General features: G+C 42.5%; 2 protein-coding genes across 4 annotated transcripts in view; one reads left to right on the plus strand and one right to left on the minus strand.

Annotated features, from left to right (window-relative positions):
- TBL1XR1 (TBL1X receptor 1) overlaps positions 1 to 21,667 on the minus strand; it is a 148,838-nt gene that overhangs the window by 66,412 nt on the left and 60,759 nt on the right. The gene's annotated exons all lie outside the window — the stretch shown is intronic.
- LOC122747110 (zinc finger protein RFP-like) lies at positions 12,742 to 13,272 on the plus strand. Its single transcript, XM_043993326.1, has one exon. The coding sequence runs from the start codon at positions 12,742 to 12,744 to the stop codon at positions 13,270 to 13,272; it is 531 nt and encodes a 176-aa protein (XP_043849261.1).

Below are 21,667 nucleotides of genomic sequence, written 5' to 3' on the forward strand. Positions count from 1 at the left end.
CCTATAGAGGAAGTGCTCCATCCCCGTGCTATTCGGCTGCCTTCTCATAACCTGGAGAAGACTAAAGGACAGAAGACAAGCGGGCCGGGGGGAGGGGGGGGCATCATCTTCGGCCGGCACCCCCACCTGCTTCCACACCAACGGAGAAGCAGAAGCAGCAGCTGGGCACGTGCCCATTGGATTTTCCCATCTGTGCTTTCTTTGGTTCCATGTTTTACTTCGAGCCTTCCCGTGGGCGCTGAATGTCATGGCGACCCTGTCCTGATGGGGAAGTTGGCTACAAATGTCTTCTTAGATTTATTTCACTTTTCTGTTATCGTCTAGTTTCATCTTTAAATGTCACACTAGCACCTGAGATACTGAAAACAAAAGATGACGTCCAGCACATTAGTGCATCTCTGAATGATTTATGGAAAGACATGGTCAAGAAGGGCAGCCAGAGGTACAGGGAGACTGTGATAAGCCTCACTGCACTAAGTATTCCAATGGATGAAATCACATTTTGATCAAAACTATGAACACTACATTAAACATATAATACTGTACAGAGAATCATAAAGCTTGGAATTATAAAAGACTTCAAAAGAGCTTCTCGTTCACTCATAAGTCCAATCTTCAGGTAACCAATTAATTTTAAAATGTGAAGTAATGAAAATTCACACAAAAATTTCTGGGTTAAGAAAAATGCAATCACAGAGGCTGATCAAACACAGGACATTCACATTATACAAAAATAAGACATGTAGATTTGGTGTGATCTTGAGAGAAACAGACCTGGTGCAAGTTCAGTACAGTACAAAGGGAGCGAAGAACACCTGAAAAGGTTTTCCCCTTTTTTCCAGGCTCACAGTGGATTATCTGGGGAAAATATTAATCCCAGAAAGATTCTGGTACAACAATTCCCTCTTCTATCAATCAGCATGAACACAGTTAACATATGAATTTAAATTCTAGGCTACTGGTATGAAAAAGAATGTTCTCATTCTTAAGTGCTCAATCTCCGGTATGGATCCCATACCAACCCTGAGGTCAAATGAGGCATTTGGGGGTAACATTTACTCAAAGTCTAATCATGATATTTTAGTAAGAGCAAAACAATTTAGGATTCTAATTCTACTGCAAACCAAATCATTTATTTTTGAGTCTAGCAGATATTAGTGTGGGATTATCTGCACCACTGCTCTGGATAAATGCGACAAGAATGCAAATTTTAAAGGGTTCCTAGAAAAAGCAAGATTCCAGTAGGAGCAATACCTCAACTTGAAAACCCTTTAGAAATGAAGTTTTTTGCATTTTAAAAATCTGCAAAAATCTCACTAAGCTGATGGAACAGCCTCTGGAAACTAGTGAGAGGCTCTCTCCCCTGCTCCGATGTTACATACTGAAGTTTCCTTCTCTCACTAAAGAGCTCAGCAGCTCCCATCGTCCCCCAAGCAAAGGTATGCTCCCTTCTCTGAGCTGCTGCTTGGAGGTGGCTTCTGCTTGCCCCGCCACCACCAGCCTCAGAATGCTTCACTGTCTTTTAAGCACTCACCATCATTCCAGGCACCAGGCCCATTTCTTTTCTAAGTCTAAACTGGTTAATGAGTCTCTTTCGACAAATCTTATTTCTCCTCCTCACTGGAGTCACTCTCCACTTCTCCACCGTGGCCCTCCCTGTAGCTAATCAGCTGCCAAATACTGCCAGTTCTGCCTCTACGGCATCTCTCCCCTCGGTCTCCTCCCCCCCACACGCACCATGTTAACTCAAGCCCCGGCTTCTCACCCCACGACTGAGTCTCCCCTCTCTCACCAATCTATCCTTCATAATAAAGTTGCCAGCTGTCTTGATCATGTGATTCCCCTGCTCAAAACCCTTCATTCTCATTACCTCTAACACAAAATACACACTCCTCAGCAGGGCATTTTAGGTTCTCTACAAGATTCCAGCCTGACTACTGCCCTAGATGCACTGTTCCAGCCCAGGCGGCCTCCTTACTGCTGCTGCCTGAACGTGTCTTCTCATCTTCTGCTTCCTCAGGCCGGGAGCCTCCCTCCACCTCACACCTCGACTTCGGCAGAGTTTGTTTCCTTCCAAGGCTCAGTTCAGAAGCTGCCGGATGCTTCTAGTGGGCAGCACTTTCTCGCCCCAGACACTGCTTCATGGAGAATGTGTTGCAGCCCTCCAGGCAAGCACAGGCTCAGGGAAAACAGGGACCACTTAGTGGGGGGCTCTGCAACCTCCGCAGCAAGCACAGTATGACACACAGGCGTGTGGATTTGACCCACTCAGTCCAATATCTCCAAACCCTCCGATGGCTCCTGGGGCGCCACGGGGCAGCCTTTCATCTGGGGCATTCCCCAAGCGGATGCCTCCCGGCCCAGCCCCTATCTCCAGGTCCTCTCATACACCCCACCTCCTCTCCATGTTCCACAAGTGTCTCTATCGACCCCATTCTTGCCCTCATACTGAGGCTTGCCCCCCTCCCACCTCCAGCCTGTACAGCTCCAGCCCATCTTTTCAAGTTCCCTCCTACGGGAGGTGCCCAGTTACTCACGCCCTAGCTCTCACTGGTGTACACAGCTCTCTCTGTCTGTACCTGTTAAATGCAGCTAAGAATCATTCTGGGTAACAGTAAGCTTGTTTATGGCATATTCCCCATGAGCGGTTTTTTTTCATGAAGGCAGAGCCTCTCTCTGTCCGCTAAGCAGACGACAGAAAAATGGAGAGCTAGCACAATGAGGGGCACAGACAGCATCCCTGCAGACAGCTATGCTAATGATGCTTCAAGTGAACTTCAAAAAGCAACTTAATGTTCTAATACTTTTATTCAGTTACAAAAAGCTATTCTATACATCTGTACAACAATCCACTGAGCAAATGATAACAACAACAGGACAATGACTTATCCTGGGACTGTCTTTATCTGAATTCCACTGAAAAAGATTAACCTTTTAGGGGACAACCACCTGTACTAGAGTAGCGCTAGTGTCAGAGGAGAGAGGGGGCTTATTTAGAAAATGTGGCAAAGTTGAAATCGACAGTTGTTTGGCAACAGACTGGATATGGGGTGACGTGGGTTAGAGGCAGTGAGGAGTCCAGGATGACAGCTAGGTAATAGGGAAGGTGGGACATTGGGAGGATTTAGGGGGAATGATAATGGGTTCCATTTTAGATGTATTGAGTTTCTAATATCTTCTGGACATCCAGTTGGAAATGTGAGACTAGAGGTGAGCAGAGAAGCATGGAAAGGATAGGTATATTTGAGAATTACCTTCATGGTGATCAACAAGATCACCAAGTGAAGCAGTATAGGAGGAGGAGAGAAGGGGCGGGGACAAAAGCCTGTGAGACACCCATGGTTAGAGAACTACACCCGTTGTCACTTTTCCCCTCAGATGGCCACCAACCAATTCTGGTCCTTATCCCCACGGCAATTGTCCTCTGCTTGGTCCCTCTACCTCGAGTTTCCTGCCTTTCAATACAGCCTCCACACAGCTTCCAAAATGTTATTCCTGAAGCAAAGGCCTGACCGTGTTATTCCCCTGCTTAATAAACTGCAGTTGTTCCCTTCTACCTCCAGGATCAATCACATATTCCTTCTGTTGACATCAAGATGCCTTTGAAACTCCGCATCAGCCACCTCCTCAGCCTCTCCTTAGTCTCCATTACTCTCCCAGCCACCTTGGTCCGGGTCATCTTCGTCTTTAACTCTCCAGTGCAGGTCTCCATCACTTCACACCGGGATCTTTGCAATAGTCGGCTGGTGGGTCACCCCGCCACAAGTCTCCGCCCCCACACTCTGTTCAGCCAGCAAAGGGATCTTCCCAAAGCACAGAGGGGTCTGTCCGGGTTACCTGCTACCCCCTGATGAACAGCAATGGTTCCCTGCTGCCTCAGGATCAAACAGAAAAGGGCTCTGTTTGGTGCCCAAAGGCCCCATGCCTGAGCCCCCTCTCACCTTCCCAGTCCTCTCCCGCCCTACTCCGACTCTAACCCTCCTGGCTAGTCCAAGAACAAGGCGCTCCCCCCCTCGGCTCTAGCCATTTCCACTGGCTGTCCCCCATCCCTGGAATGTCTGCCCTTCTCTCCACCTCCCTGGCTTTCTCCTTCAGGTCACGACGGAAATCTACTTTCTACTAGAAGTCATTCTGGGTTTCCATTAATTCTCGTGCCTTCTTCTGAGACGGCCTTCAACTGATCCTGTATATGTCTTTATTGTACACAGACGGTTGTTGGGTCCCCTGTTACATCATGAGCTTCTTGCAGGAAGGTCCTGGTTTTGTCTTTATTATTACTTTTTTTGTATCTCCAGTGCTTAATACAGTGAGTGCCCAGCACCCGGCAGGTGCTTAATAAATGCTTAACTCGAACATATTTGAAGACTTAGCTTGGTGGAACAGAGCTTACATTTTAAGAAATTAGGGCCACCTCCCTGCCCTGAGGCAGCATCACAGAAGGATTTTGGTGGAGGAGGAGAGTCCAAAAATGGCCTCAGCCAGCAAACACCTGGCATTTAGGCCGCAAATGTATACATGGACTTGTTTCCCCTTAGACCGTTAGGAATCCCTGCATCCTGTGTAGTAGGGTAGCAGCCCCTCGCCGAGCACAGTGATTGGCACATCGCAGACACTAAGAAAGAAAGGACAATGTGCTAATGGTGACTCTATGGCCCGAGTTCATCTGGCTGTTTCACACAGCCTGTAGGCGGCGAGGTAACTCTAAGTAATTCCCGTGAGATTCCCGGACTATCCCGTCTTCACTCTCAGCCCTTCTCTCGCTGTGACACACTGCAGCTCAGGCAAACAGAATTAGCACATAGAGCACTAAATAAATGCAACCACTATTGGAGCTCTGTCTGGGGGTAAATGCTTCAAAGAAGACCAGGAAGGAAGTGGCCTTAAAGGATGGTAGGAATCCAAGGTGGAAGGGGGAGGGTGGGGCATTCTAGGCATAGAAAAGGCCTGAGCAAAGGTAGAGAGGTCAAAGGTCTTTTTTTCTTCCTTATATAGGGCTGAGGTAGGTAAACTATGAAATAAGCTTGGAAGAGGGTGGGGGTGGGGGCTAAAAAGTACTGAACTTCACTGCATCCAGTTGATCCACCAGCCCTGTTGAATGCTGAACTGGGTGGAAACCTCCCTCGAGGTCTGTCCACTCCAGTGGAATCCACTATAATACCAGCAGTGAGAAATCTCTAGTCCAGAATTGCTAAAGCCATTGTCACTTCAATCTGTGGGCTTTTTAAAAGATTCTGCTTTGGGGAAACCTTCCCTGAGTCCTCCCTCCCCAAAATGACCTCTCCCCTACAGAATATGCTTTCTTTACCATTCAGTGTTTATGATGTTCTTGCATTCTTAAATAACCTTTTCCTATGCTTACTGAGTATAAGTACATAAGGACTTATCTCTGTATCCTTCATGGTGTCCAGCACAGCAGCTCATAGAGAGAAAGTAAATATTTGAGTACTTCCAGTGCCATTTTGTGTCAGTGACTGCAACATTCAAAAAGTCTCTCATTCCTACTAGAGGATGAAGAGGGTTTGAACTGGGGAGTTAGGCTGGCAGTAATAAATCTGTGGAAGCAGGACGATTTTTACAGGCAAAGCATTTTTAAGTTGGCATCAATCTGTTTAAGTAAAAAGAAACAAACTATAAACTAAGAAAATATTTTCCATTTCTATACACTGATGAAACAGTGATCTAAATGTGAATAAATACTAGAAGCTAACCCTCCCACACAAAAATGACAACTGAGATTCAAAATACTAGTAAAACATAAAAAGAAGGTCTAACAACAAAGCTGAATTTGTATTGGTGTGAGAAAATGGCTCCTCTTCCTTCCCAGCCTCACACAAAAGGAGGCTGTAGAGTCAGGGGGAAAGGAAACCAAGTCAACCCACTGCTCTTTACCACTCTGATTTTTAAATGTGATTTCTTCTACTTCACTGCATAGAGAGCCCAATTCCTCATGTAACAAATACCATGAGAATTTCAAGTTCATCATCATTCACCAACCAATGGGACATAACAGTTTTGTCAAGAGCTGTGAGAGAAAAAATTCTTTTGTAGATTTGTAGAACGCTTTACATACATCATTTAATTTGATCTTAACTTTGTAAATAATATTCTCTCCCCCCTCTGTCCTTTTTTTAAGATTTCAATTTTTTGCAACACTGGTGTTGGGAACCCTACCATTGATCCAAATATGTAACTCTGTCATAGAAAGCTTCCTGGACCACAGCTTTGTCTGGTCACAGGTCTTCCTTCCTAAGACCTATTCTCCAGCCAGCGCAGTGTACTGTCTTCATCTCTCTTTCACAATACAAGGGTTGATTTGTCCAGAACCAGAAACTGCATGGGATTTCAAATTCCATTCTCTTCTATGAGCCCAGGACCCTCTTCATCACATTTCCAAATTCACTGAATTCAAGAGCTATTCTAAGGAGAGAGAGAGAGAGCTCATCATTTGAGATACTTCACTATTCTGAGCTTTGGGGAACTGACTGCTGCATAGAAAGAGTTATCTTGCCTATCAATTTTAGCTTGATATGATTAATGATTATTTCCGAAGTTAATATACTCCTGTGCTCCCTCTAAGGTCATTTTAAAACCCTGCTATGCAAACTGGTTTACTATCTAACCACAAAGAGGGTCACTGTAGTGCAGAGTCTAAAATACTTATATGCAAAGTTAAGCCCCTTGGTTAGCACTTCTCTCTTCCCTGTACCCCCTCACTACCGGGTGTTATACTGGCATGCCTCCTTGTCGTCAGATTTAGACAGGATATCCACAAGAATCATTTTTCCTAAAACAGGAGGAGACAGGAAATCCCAATGTCCATCACCTTCACCAAACAACGTCATGGTTCATCACTTCTTACAGCACAATAGTATTCTATCACATTCATACCCCCTAACTTGTTTAATCGTTCCCCAATTGAGGGGCATGCCCTCAGTTTCTAATTCTTTGCCACCACAAAGAGCTGCTATAATTATATTTGTGTGTGTGTGTGTGTGTGTGTGTGTGTGTGTGTGTGTGTGTGTGTGTGTGTGTGTGAGAGAGAGAGAGAGAGAGAGAGAGAGAGAGAGAGAGAGAGAGAGAGAGAGAGAGAGAAGCAATTGGGGATAAGTGACTTGCCCAGGGTCACACAGCTAGTAAGTGTCGAGCATAACTCAGGTCTTCTCAACTCCAGTGCCGGTGCTCTATCCACTGTACCACCTAGCTTCCCCTATAATTATCTTTTTATATATGGGTCTTTTTCCTTTTTCTTTGTTCTCTTTGGAATACAGACCTGGTAGAGTCTAAAGGTATGCAGAGTTTTATAGATTTGCAGGCATAAATCTGAACTGCTCCCTAGAATGGGTGGCCTAGCTCATAACTCTATCAACAATGAATTAGTGTAACTATTTTCTCACATCCCCTCTAGCATTCGTCATTCTATTTTGTCATCTTAGTCAATCCTATGGTTATGAGGTGGTATCTCAGTTGTTTTAATTTGCATTTTTCTAATTATTTGTGGTTTAGAGCATTTCTTCCACATGATTATTGATAGCTTTGGTTTCCTCTTCTGAAAACTGCCTGCTCATATCCCTGGACCACTTTATTGGGAGGGATGGTTACTATTCTTATAAATTTGGCTTAGTTTCCTATATAGTTGAGAAATGAGACCTTTATCAGAAACACTTATTGCAAAGATTTCCCCACCACCACCACTTTCCTGCTTTTCTTCTAATTTTGGCTGCATTGGTTTTGTCTTATCATGCCCCTCCCCCCCAAAATTTTAATTTTATGTAATCAAAATTATCCAGTGTCCCTCCCATCATCCTCTCTATCTTGGTCATGAACTCTTCCCCTACTTACAGACCTGAGCAGCAATTTCTTCCATACTCCACTAATTTAATTCTGATATCACCCTTTATGTCTAAATTATGTGCCCACTGTGTTCTTATCTTGAAATACACTATAAGATACTGTACTAGGTCTAAGTTTTCGCCTGGCTGCATTTCAGTTTTCCCAGCAGATTCTGTCAAATAAGAGTTTTTGCCCCACTAGCTAGGATCTTTGGGTTTATCAAAGCCTAGGTTACAGTACTTATTTCCTTCTGTGTCTTTTCTATCTAATCTCTTCCACTGATCAACCACTCTATTTCTTATCCAGTACCAGATTTCTCCCCCTTTTGAACTAGAAGTCCATTAATATTCAAAAACTCTTTAAAGACAGTGCATTGCACTAATATGCTAATAACTTTGAATCAGTTTAAATTAATTGGTAAAGGAAGATAAGTTCACACTGTTTCAATTTCTACAGATCACTGCAGATTGGGAAATAATATCAGCTTTACAGAACTTCCTAGTTCATAGGACCAGCAGATCCTAGACTTAGAACTGGAAGGGACCAGGTCCCTGGCTTTCAGGAAACTAGGACCCAGAGGGAGGAAGTGATTTGCCCAAGGCAATAAGCAGTAACAGGCAGAGTCAGATGTGAAGAATTTCAGTGCTGGAAGGGGTCTCAGAAGCTGTCTAGTTCAGTCTACACCTGAAATAAGAATCAATCCCATCTACAATGTGTCTCATGGTCTTATTTCCTCTGCCCTCTTTAGACTTTTAAGTCCCCTTGGCATCTTTGATCCTTTATATTCCACTGTCTCTGGTTACTGAGAATGCAGTTGTAAACCCAGGGTCCAGAGATTCCGAATCCTACTTCATTAGACTTGTTCCCACTGCTCTGGGGAGAGAGGACAAAGAAGAAATTAACTAGAGTCTACTGAAGCTTCACTAACCCATGGTGCTCCTTCTTTTACCCCCAGTCCCTGAAAACTGCCACCTGCAGCCACTCTGGGATGTTTACAGACCCCTCTAAACATTCCCCCCACACCCCCCAGACATGTCCTATTACTCAGCCATGTGCCCCACACAGGTACATTTAACTATGCATCTCTGAGAAATAAAAAGTAAATGTGATGGAATAATCAAATTAGTGATCAGAGCTTTGTGAAGAATTAATTGTTATTTGAGGTTTTTATGGCCCCATCTTTTGGCTAGAATTTTTTTTTAAAAACTCGGTGCGAGCACTGGCCTCTGGGGCTCTGCAAACGGCATGGTGCTGACCCGCTGGTTGTAGCCATTGCCATGGCGCTGGCACCTCACAGCATCACCACTCCATGACACCTACATGGGCCTGGCAAAATTATAATGATTGGAAGCCTAGTGAGGGCAGTCATGTGACTGTTAGAGCAGCCAGCCAATTGGCTGGGGGCTGTGTGTGTGGTCAGCCTGGGGTCTGCTGGGAACAAGGGAGGTTTTTTCCACCATTCTAGCTTGAAGCTGGAAGGGGACAGGACGCTGCTGTGTGTTCTCAGCTGATTCCTGGGCAGTGGTGTTGTTCAGGTTGTATAATTTCCCTTTCCCCATTTCGTTTCCTTTGCCTTGATCCTGCTGATCCTGTTTGTGTTTTTTTACGTTCGTTCTTGTTAAATAAATCCTGCTCTGTTTTGAGGGAGGCTGTCGGTCTCCTTCCTTACCCCAATATTGAGGCGAGCTGCTTAGCTAACACTCCCCAATTAAAAATTGGTCCTCACAGCTTCAATTTAAAAATCCAAGTTGGGCTTTTTGAGTACCATTCATTTCATAATTAATCCCATAATACTGCTGCCTAGTGGTATTATTTCTCAAGTCCTTATTTATCTTTCAGGAATTTGTCTTCTCCTTTGTCCTGACTTTTTAAGTTCCTAGAAGACAAATTGATCCTTGCTTTCTCCACAGTTCCTAGCAAAAGACAAAACCAACCTTGCACAAAACAAGTGTTTACTACACCTTGTCGATCAATCACATTTCCTTGAGCCACAATGGATACCTTTGGATGTGTGCTATGGGTTAGCAAGGAATACGGCTTCCTTATATGTTCATTTATTAGCTACTAGGTCTTGCCTACAGAGTAAATGCTACTTTATGACTGCTTTATTCCACAGCAGGAGCATTAAGCCAATTCCTTTAACTACCCAGCACACGTGTGAACTCTGGCTTTGAGCTTTTGTAGTTCTGCTTTGTCACTAGTTACCAGGCAATCGGGGTCTCTTGGACCCTGTTGGCCCATAATAAATCAAATTCCTCCAACCACCCCATCAGCCTTTCTGGAGGTGCCTTGCACAACCAAAGTCCCAGAGAACATCTGAGGCCTCTGCTGGTATTTTTCCATTCAAACCTCCTTTGGGGCATAAAACCTTCTTGGCCCAGAGGGGCACTGGCTCACTTAGCACATGGGTTTCTGGCTCCAACTTCCTCCAAAGCATTCTTAATCATTTTACTGGTGACACTTGCCATGTCCACAGAAATAAAGAATAAGGGGTCTGGGATAAAGCATAATTGATTGGACTGCTGACTCAGGACCTGCTGTGGCTGAATCCACTGGCCCCAGGGGCTGCTGAATGCTATTTGTTGCTCTGTGTCCTACCAATAAATCTCATTTCACCCTATAAATCCAACTCTTTCTCGTAGGCACTTTCTGCACTTCTTAACTTTGAACTAATTAGCTTTGTCCATCAGCCTAAAACAACTATAACATACGCAGATTCTGGATATCTGATCTGTATTTATTTTCTATACTTCTGAACAGCATGAATGCTGTGTCTATAACACTATTAGCATTTAAGCCAGAAAAAGGCTTTTAAAAAAGAACACAAGTAAATAAAAGAGAATAGACAGATGTTTATGATGGGGCAGAGAGAGAAGGAGGAGGAGGAGAGGAAACAAGTATAAAGAGAGGGAAGAAAATTCAACTTAAGATTAAAACCTTAAAGACACAGCATACTACAGTAGATAAAAAAATCTGTCAATCATGGGCAAGACATGACATCTCAGTACCTCCCCTCAAAATGAGTTACCCAGATGGAGTTTCCACACCTTGAATTCTCTGTCCTGGTGAACTCAGAGGTCTCACTAAAAGGGGATAGGGAGGAAATGGGAAGGATGAGAGAGACTTTCTTTTCCCCAGCCCACTGCTATCTATCCCAAAGAAAGGCAAGGGAATTTTGGGGAAGAGACACAAAGACTCCCTCCCTCTTCTACCTCCCCCCCACTACCATGTGGACGTTTTTTCCCTAATTTTCTTATCTTCATTTTAGAAGATGACAGAAAACAAGAGCTGCAGTCAACTTCAAAGGCTGAATCCCAGCACTCGCTCATATGAGCTATTTGCTTAGATAGGTATCATAGACAAATTTAGGGCAATGCCAGAGCATGGGACAGAGTGGGCCTCAAAGCTAGGAAAACCTAGGTTCCAGTCCCTCCCTACCTGACATATGCTGGTTCTGGGCCACTTAACCTTCCCAGTTAGGTTGGTCAATAAGCATATATTAAGCTCTTATTATGTATACGGGATATAAAGAGATATAAAAGCATATAAAAATGGGGAGGCAGAGGAGAGAAGGGAGGAGTGCTCTCAATACTTTAGGCCCAAACCAGATTAAAATATAATTAGGAAATATTTTAAAAAATAAATTAAATACAATAAAACATAGATAACATTACATTTTAAAACTAAGTTGGTACATGTAATGGAAAAAATAAAATACCTTATATGTAAAAAAAAAAATTAAAAAAATTAAAAACTAAGTTGGGGCAGCTAGGTGGCTCAGTGGATAGAGCACTGGCCCTGGATTCAGGAGTACCTGAGTTCAAATCCAGCCTCAGACACTTGATACTTACTAGTTGTGTGACCCTGGGCAAGTCACTTAACCCCAATTGCCTCACCAAAACAAAACAAAACAAAACTAAGTTGATATGCAGACCTCAGGATTCTTATGTGACCTTGGGCAAATCATCTAAACTCTCTGGGCCTCAATTTCCTCCTCTTAAAAAATGAGGAGATTAGACTAGACAACCTCAAAGGTTCCTTCCAGATCAGAGTTTTCAGAGGTCTGTGGTCCACGGCCTCAAGAAGGCAGCTCTTGTCTTCAAATTTCAGTTTAAAAAAAAAAAACAGAAGGAGGCAGCTAGGTGGCGCAGTGGATAGAGCACCGGCCCTGGAGTCAGGAAAACCTGACTTCAAATCTGGCCTCAGACACTTAACACTTACTAGCTGTGTGACCCTGGACAAGTCACTTAACCCCAAGTGCCTCACTAAAAAAAAAACCAAAAAACAAAAGGAGAGAAAAGAGAAAATTTTCTAAAGAGGTATATTGCCTGTGGCCACTCAGAAACAAAAGGAAATGGAAATAAAAATAGATAGAAATAATAGCATATGATACTCTTCATTAGTAAAATTAAATCTTGCTCAATTTCCTCCACGGTTCACATAAATGTTTTACACCAAGTCTGGCTTCATCATTTTAAGTAACTGATCTTTTCAATCACACCAACAATTCGCACAAAACGTGGGTGTGACACTGGAAGGGGCCTCTGAAGCCATCTAGTCCAACCTCCCTTATCTTTTGAAGATGAGGAAACTGGGGGTTAGGAAGGTTAAGCGAAATATCCAAAGTTCCTTCCCTCTCTTGCTTTAGGCCTAATAATCAAAGCAGAGCAATGCTGGCTTCCAAGAAAGCTTTATCCATCTACTCCCCCCCTTAAGGCCATCTCTGCCGGGAACTCCCTTTCCTGGCCAGCCACTATCCCTATGAAAACAATCAATTGCTCCCCTACTATGGGTCAGGTCTTGGGCTTTGCACTAGGAATACAAACAAAATGTCAAATGAGGCCCTCAAGGACCTCACATTCAAATGGGGGGGGGGGGGGGACCAGACAGAGCACAAGGGAAAGGGCTAGCATGATCTGTCCTAAGAGGAATACTGGAGAACACAATCAGACGTCTAGGAACAAGGATGTCAAAGGGTTAATTGAAAGCCTCAGGGAGGATCTCACTTGCTCTATAAGTCTGGGTTACTTCACTGACCCAGAGACTGTCAAATGTGGCCACACCTTGTGTACACAGTGTCTTCTCCAGTGCAAGGAGGGAGCTGATGCCACACTGACCTGCCCAGAGGGCAGAGGAGCCATAAAATATGGCCATTTGATACCCAGCAAGGGCCTGCAGAATCTGTCCATCACTGGCCAAATGCTCAGACCTCATTTACTGGTGGCCCTGACTATCTGTGATCAGCATGGGGAAAAAGAGCAGAGACCCCTCTGTGAGTTTTGTTCATTAACCCCAGAGTGCAAGGATCATCACGTTCTTCCCATGGACAAGGCTGCTGAAAAGTACAAGGACAAACTCCAGGAGCAACGGAGTATCTTGCAGAGAAAACAAGAGAAATTTAAAGTTGCACTGACCAAAGTGAAAAGGAGAGGAATATCGTAAGGAGGATGTAAATGCTCTTAAATGATCAGTTATATCTGAACATGAGAACATTTGCCAGTTTTTACGGAGTGAAGAACTATCACAACAAATCCAAAATCTGCAAAGAATAATATTAGATGTGGAGGAGGAGAATTGGAACAAGGCCCCCTCAAAAATATTGCAGGTTATGAAAATCCCCTTGGAAAGTAACGAGCAGCAGCTACTTCAAAAACTGGAGTCTACCTAGAGCACCTGCCCCATCACTGGCTTGAGAGAAATGCTCTCGAACCACCATAGGGATACAGCTCTGGATCTTGAAACAGCCAATCCTCATCTCATCTTGTCTGAAGATTTGAAGCAGGTCAAGTGTAAAAGTGTCCCAGAGGACCTGCCTGACAATGAAGAAAGATCTGAGGGTGCTTTCAGTGTACTGGGGGCCCAGACCTTTACTTCAGGGAAACACTATTGGGAAGTGGAGTTGGGCAATAATACAGAGTGGGAATTGGGTGTCTGTAAAGATTCGGGTCAGCCAAAATGGGAACCTCTCCGTGTTACCTGAGGATGTAACTGCCCTAGGAGGCTACAGATTTGAAAATGACTTCTTTATCTGGACATTACAAACTGGCTGCTTTCTGAGTGAGTCAATAGATAAGATGGACATTTTTTTTTATTGTGAAAAGGGACATACAGTATTTTACAATGTCATAGAAGAAACACTTTTCTACCATCCCCCAGAAATCATCTTTCGAGGGACTCTTCACCCTTCGCTCTTTCTGTTCATGATGAAGAAGATCTCCTGCATCACTTTATATGTCCCAGGAGTAATAAGTGACAAGCGACTGGAAATGACAATAAAAATGACTTTCTATTTATTTGAACTCATGTTGAAATGGTCAATAAAGTTATGTATGATTATCAAATGGGGGAAACCATGTGCATGCTTAATGTGTATATGTAATGCTCTGAGTAAAGAGAAAGGAGAAAGTAGGCAGCGCCTTAGTGGCTAAGGTGGGGCCTTAGACAGCAGGCAGAATTTGAGCTGAGTTCTGAAAGAATCCAGGCTTTCTAAAAAGCAGAGGTGAAAAGGCAGCACATGCCAGGCATGAAGGACAGCCATTGCAAGAGCACAGAGATGAAGGGCGAGCAGCAGTCAAGTGCATGGGCAGGTCTAGACTGTAGAGTATATGGAAGAGAGAAATGTGCGTGAAGACTAGAAAAGCCCTGGAGCCAGGGGAAAAGTTTCCAATGCCAAAGGATGGGACCAGGCGGAGACATTTAAATGCCAAACAGATCCCCAAGGTAGAGGAAGGCATGAAGTCTGATTGACACTTTGGCAGCTGAGTACAGAATAAACTGGAGTGGACCAAGTCTTAAGGCAGGGAGTCCAATCAAGAGGCCATTGTAATAGTCCAGGGGAGAAGAGGCGATGGCCTCAACTAGGGAGGTAGCTGTCAGTGGAGAGAAGAGGATGCAGCTGTGGGAAGTGGTGGATTTGGGGACTAAGGAGATATGTTTGATAAATGAGTCAGGTGAGGAGAGCAGGGTGACACCCAGGTTGCAGGCCTAGAGGACTGGTGCCCTTGACATTAACAGGAAAGTTCAGAAAACTAGAGAGGCCAACTAGAAAAGACGATGAATTGTGTTTTGGACATACTGAGTGTGAGACACTGAGGGGACACTGAATTCAGGATGCAGTGATGTCGTTCTGAGCTAAGGCACAGAAGAGAGTGTTGGCAGGGCTGGATGACAGCTCTGGGACTCATCTCCATAAAGATCATAATTAAACCCAAGGGAGGGGGTGAGAGCAGCAAGCAAGATAGGTACAGAGAGTCCCAGGAAGAGAACTGGCCCTAGGACAGACTGGAGGCCTGGGTGACTGGGAGGACAGAGACAGCCTCACTTAACACAACGCCCATCACATGTAAATACTTAACAGATGCTTTTCTTTCTTTGTCTTACTGAGGTATCCTTTTATTGATCCACAATGGCCTAACAGTAACAGATTTAGCATTTATTTTGGGAATGGGGGGATAAGGAGGCAGAGGCTTGAATTCACCCATACAGGAAATTCCCGGTGTGGAAATTCCCTCTACTGACACAGAAAGAAAACCCACCAACCAGTTATCTTAATTGATTTGCCCAGATGCTCAGTCATTTGCCCATGGGAGCCACAAACTTAAACCGGACAAACACCTGTAAATTTCTAACTGGCACTGCTTGGCAGGAGTTCACTGATCTATCTACATGACAGCTATCTTAAGGGCATAATGAAATGCCTGGTCCATAGTAGGTACTTTAACAAATGCTTATTGACTGATAAGGACTGTAGATTTGAATTCAATCCCAAACATTAATTATTACCTATGTGAAAAAGTACTGGGTTAAATGCTAGGGATATACACATCCTTGAAGGGATGCAATATGTGTGTGTGTGTGTGTGTGTGTGTGTGTGTGTGTGTGTGTGTGTGTGTGTAGATGTGGCATTTCTCACACACACACACACACACACACACACACTCTCTCTCTCTCTCTCTCTCTCTCTTTTCACTCCTTGGATTTAACCCACTGCCATACTGTCCCCAGGAACCCTGCTGTCTCATATGGGAATGAGGTGAAGTAAGTAAAAAATGGCAGGCTAGAATCCGTTTTAAAAGAATTGTCCTTCACAAGAGAGATATTAACAGGATCCTTTTTTAAAGAGATTGCACAAATGTATCTTGTCTATCCTTTTACCAAGTGTTCTATTTTAAATATGATATCCCATCTTAAAACCTGCCTTATAGCTGGGCAAACTACTACAAATTGGAACAGCTGGCAGCTTTTTGAAACTTATTTCCCAGGCTGTCCTATTGAGATGATCATTTCTTTCTACACATCCTAAGGGGGGAAAAGGACAGTTACAGATTTAGCATCCAGGAGGCTTTCGCATGCTTCCATTCCTGGCAACAACTTCTTCCTATAGATGTAATAAAGAAAAAGCATGAAAATTGGCTGGAATCCCAGGTTTGTCTCCAGTTATAGCTGTCTAGTACTCTTCATTACTAATCTAATTAGCTACTAATCTTTATGGAAACTGATGGGTTCCCCAAGTCATAAATTTGTAGATGTTCCAGAATTTTTATTGCAGTGCTCTTCAGTGCTATTAGAAAAGGTACAAAGCAAGGACCACTGTCCTCAAATTAACTGGTAGTAATCTACCAGTGAGGAAAACCATACTACAGATACCCTCAATTCAGATAGGCCATTTTCATCCATCAATTTAATTATTCAGTTTATTGGTAAACTTGCATGTCTTCTAACAAAAAAAAAAACTACCATGGAGATAGAAATGACATGCTACTGATTCTGACATTTCATCCCCAAGGAAGAGAGGGATCGCGTGTATTTTATTTCCAAGGGACTTTATTCCCCATTTATTACCCTTAAGTACCCCTTAAATGTTGTCATTTTACATAAGCATCTAAACAAAACTACCAGAAGGGTTCTGTATCAGACCTAAGTTCCAATATAACTGAAATAAAAGGCTAGCTCAGAATTTTTTAAATTTAAAACATGATGTCAGACTTTACATCAAATAACTGAACATTTTCATTTTTCTTTTGTCATCTGTTTGAATGAAGTTATTAATTTAGGATTCACTGATGAGAATTTATGATAACTGGATATGGTCAAGTTTGAGGTTTATCCATCCCAAGTAAATACATTCCTTCTAAATAAAAAGATAACAGTCATTGGGTGACTGCTGAGAACTGAGGCAGGCTTCTTTGGAGCACTATTCAAACCACTGTTTACATGCGATTGACAAGTGTAAGGAAAATTCTTATCTATTCACTAAGTAGATGCCAAAAGGCTCTCCATCACACATCCCTTTCTTAGTCTAGTTTGAATTGCCATCTGTATAAGGAAGCAAACTCAACTTTATTTAAATTAGACTTTGTCCCTCATGAACTTAAATGTGTGAAACTTTTCTGTTTGTAGGTAATGGCCGCTGCTGTCTTTTCTAATCTGTCTTAAGACAGAGAGATGAAGTTTATGCTATTAAAGTATTGCATATTTTGTAGAGCTGACGTCTTGGTAGTCTGAAGTTGGTACTACATTGACTTCCCCTTATCTAAACAATTTTACAAATTGGATCTGGCCCACATTCTGTTTCATCACTTTAAAAAAAAAAATGGAATTTCACTCTCCTCCCCAAAAAAGTGGGGGCCCCAAACTTTAGGAGTTGGAACACTCTCACATTTCCAAGAATTAGAAAAAATTATTAAAGGTCTGAATCACAACTTAACCTGCATGACATTGAGCAAGTCACTGGCTCCACCCGAGCTCCAGTTTTCTCATCTGTAAAATGAGGCGGAAATTTTTTTTGGCAGGGGGCTCGACAAAATGCATTCTCAGGTCTTTTCCAGCTCTAGAGCTTATGATTTATGCCAAGGCTTCTTAACCTTTTTCCACTTGTAACCCCTCTCCGCCCCCCCAAGAAATTTTTATACAATTTTGGTATATAGGTATATAAAATAAGTTTACATAACTTTTTACTATAGCCAAATTTTTCACCTCCACATTTAGTTATATAATCCCATATGAAGTCAGGACCCCACAGCTTAAGAAGCTAGGATCCATACAAGAGAGTATTTATTATGGAACTTGCACTGATAAGCAAAGATGATAAGGATGGCCAAAGGTCCCAAGATTGAGGCTTAAGGGATGAGGATACTCACCTCAGAAAAGATTTAAGGAAGACACCACTGGGTTTCAGGACTTGAAAAAGAATCTTATAGGAGGCATTCCATTTGTTCTGCTTAGTCTGAGAAGGCAGGAAGAGGAAGGAGTATGGGATATTCGAAAGGAGAGATGGTTGCTCTGAGGATGGCTTTGGGTTTCTCCTGTGGGCCTATAAACCCTTCCAGGCTGTGGGACCACTCCCTTCAGTCACTAGGTCTCTTCCAGCTACACCCAACAACAGATCTCTTGTGAGTTGCAGTACTGCTTTACGTTAGACTGCCATCTAACTCAGTAAGCCCAGAGGCATCTTCAAAAGCAACATGTCCAAAAGTGAATTTGTTATCTTTTCTCCAAAATGAACTCTTCTTCAGATTTTCCCTATCTCTGTCAAAGGCACCATAAACGGTCTAGTCATGCTGGTTTGTAACATTGAATCATACTCTACTTGATCCAATGCTTATGAAAAGTTGACATATCTTATCAATTCTACCCTCCACAAAATTCCTCACACCCTTTTCCCCACTCACTTGGTCATCACCCAAGTTCAGGTTTTCATTCTGATCAGTTATTACAAGGTCAAATAAACTCAGAATCAAAGAATCTGCTTATAGACCTCCACCGAGGGGGAATCCACTTTTCATTCCATTTTTGAATGACTTAAGACATTTTTCCTTACACTATACCTAAACGTAGTTTTGGCAAGGGGAAGAACCATCTCTTCCTCAGAGGCTAGAAGAGAGAATGATGGCAAGAAGTTTTGAAACATTGGTCAGGAAAGAAGTGGGACTTAGCAAAAAGCTTCTAATTTTCTAAGTAAATGAGGTCCTCTTCTTCTAAGAGGGTGAGGAAAAGGGGAGGGGGTATAAAGCTTGAGAAGAAAAGATGTCTGGAACAGGCTGTGGACCATACCATAGAGAATCAATTATGGAGTAAAAAATTATGGAGGAGAGCTCAACTGAGACTAGGTGATAAATCTACAGGTTTATAAGCAAGGTTTCATGACTTCCTTCATCTGAAACAGCAAAGTAGGAGTGGAAGAAGAAAAAGGTGGGAGCAATCCAAGATTGGTATTTGGTAAGGCATAAAGAGGTTCTAAAACAAGAGATACAAGAAATTTTAGAGTAAAGGTCAGTGTAACCCTGAATTAGTTAACTACAGGGTTAAGACTAGGAAGGGAGGATAATAAAGCCAATAGTTTAGAAAGACCATAAAAATTAAATCAACATATAATTTAACAGCTGATGACTGAAGTGGCAAATGTGGTTATGAAGAAGAAAAATATGCTGCGGAAAAATAGTTCAGAAGATTGAAATTAGAAAGATCAAAGGCTCAATGATTACATAAAGACTCATACCCATATATCAGAGAAACTTTCTTCAAAAGAGTCAAGAGACAGGGGCAGCTAGGTGGGGCATTGGATAAAGCACTGGCCCTGGATTCAGGAGGACCTGAGTTCAAATCCAGCCTCAGACACTTAACACTTACTAGCTGTGTGACCCTGGGAAAGTCACTTAACCCCAATTGCCTCACTAAAAAAAAAAAAAATTAAGAAGGGAAGAAACAGGCTTTCTCAAATAACAGTCTAAAACAGATCACATCCTTACAGTCACACAATGTAAGGAAAGTATAGGAAAGATGAGATCCCACTGTACTTGTTTGTTGACTAAAAAAAGCAAAACACTGTATCCTCCAACCAGATGTCTCCCATGCATTTATTACAATATATAAGATTCCTAAAACTGGCAGTCCTATTAGCAAAAAGGGTTCACCACCATCATGAAGAATATCCAGCACAGCTGCAATGGGAAGTCTCCAGAGGTTGCTGTACTGAATGACACCAAATCCTAGAATTCTAGAGTCTCCAAAATGAAATCCATGATCACACTCAAAGAGTTTGCCTTAAGTCTTCACCAGGGACAAATGGCATCCTAAGAGGATAGTCTTTTGAAAAGTTCCAGGTTTTTCTGCATAAACTACTTTAACTACCTCTATTTATCCAATATCCTCCAGGACACCAGAGGAAACCAAACAAATTCCAGCTCTGGAAAATGCTTGGCTTCTCCTATGTAACCTGTCAGTTTGCCTATACATTTTTAATAAGGAATTTGACAGTAATCTTTCGTTAGGTATCAAACCACTTTTTCAATTTGCCAAATTGTCATTTTGGTATGTCTTGACACATTTAAAAATCTCTGCTTTCATTCATGTGTATTAAGTAATTAACAAAACTAACAATGAAAACAAAAGGGATCTCATTTGACAGGTCACTGAAAATTGAGATAAACTGAATTTAATAGAATGATAGGTCTGTGGTCATGGATAAGTCAAGTAATTTCTTGGAGCCTCACTCAGTTTCCTTCATCTACAAATCCTCCCTACAGCAAAGGCTAGAAAGTGGGGGAGGGATCAGGAAAGGAAGTCACTTTGTCAATCAGTGAAGGCATTACATAAATACAGGTTACTATTAGTGTTACATCAAAGCTGCACACATGCAGAAGAATACTGTGACATAAGGGAGAAGTTTTATTTTTTCTCAAAATAAACTTTCTTCCTTACAGGTCAAAAAATGATAATATGATAGAAAAATGGCTTGGATTTCAATGAACCAAGCCCAACGATAAAAAGCCAGGAACAAATTAATAAAGTCAAAGGAGAAAAGCTTTAAACTGAAAAAAGAGTCAAACTGGGCCTAAAAAGAACTGGGACATCTCACCAGTTTCCATGTCAAATAGCTTATCTGTCAGAGATGTCAGAGTGACATCTTAAAAATTCCAAATGCTCCATGTACTAAAGTTATTGTTTTTTTAATCGTCCAATAAAGTTTTTAGTCCCACTAATGAAAAACAATGCACAGGAAATATAACTCTATACCTGATGAAAGAGCAGTTCTTTTGCCTATCACAGGCAGGACCATTCAGCTCACAGTATTTCAAAAGATTATTCTTTTAAAAATAATACTAGGGGCAGCTAAGTGGCTCAGTGGATAAAGCAGCGGCCCTGGATTCAGGAGTACCTGAGTTCAAATCCAACCTCAGACACTTGACACTTACTAGCTGTGTGACCCTGGGCAAGTCACTTAACCCCCATTGCCCTGCAATAAATAAATAAATAAATAAATAATAGTAATGATAACCAAAACACTTATCTTTTGTAATGAAGACAAAAATTAATAAAAGCAAATTAGGTCATAGGACCACAGAAAGCAAAAATCAAAACAAACAAACCAACGAATTTGGAGTCAGACTCTGAATTCTAATTCCACTTCAGTCTCCTCTGACCTAAGGCCTTCAGTGCCTCATCTATACCAGGGCTTCTTAAACTTTTTCTTTGCGTGACGCCTTTCCCACCCCACCCCCCAAGAAATTTGTACACAACTCCAGGTATATAAGATAGGTGTACATAGCCTTTTACTGCCACCAAATTTTTCATGACCCCCACATTCAGTTATGTGACCCACGTGGGGTCACAACCCACAGTTTAAGAAGCTAGGATCCATCCCCTTTCCTTATATAATAGAGAAGTGGGAAATGTTGTGGGCCCAAAGTACCCCAGAAGTTCTCTGGGGCACATCAAGGAATCCTGTCCTCGAGAAACTAAACCAGAGGACAGATATGCCTAGAGAGATAAGTGGAACCAGATCAGACTAGCTTCGGGACCTCCACCCTTCTTTCTGATCTCCCTTACCCCTGGGGAG

This window comes from Dromiciops gliroides, chromosome 3, assembly GCF_019393635.1.
Source record: "Dromiciops gliroides isolate mDroGli1 chromosome 3, mDroGli1.pri, whole genome shotgun sequence".
Lineage (NCBI taxonomy): Eukaryota > Metazoa > Chordata > Mammalia > Microbiotheria > Microbiotheriidae > Dromiciops > Dromiciops gliroides.

Excerpts from the sequence above, each read along its gene's own strand:
- LOC122747110 (XM_043993326.1), top strand. The coding sequence starts at position 12,742 with ATGATCTGTCCTAAGAGGAATACTGGAGAACACAATCAGACGTCTAGG.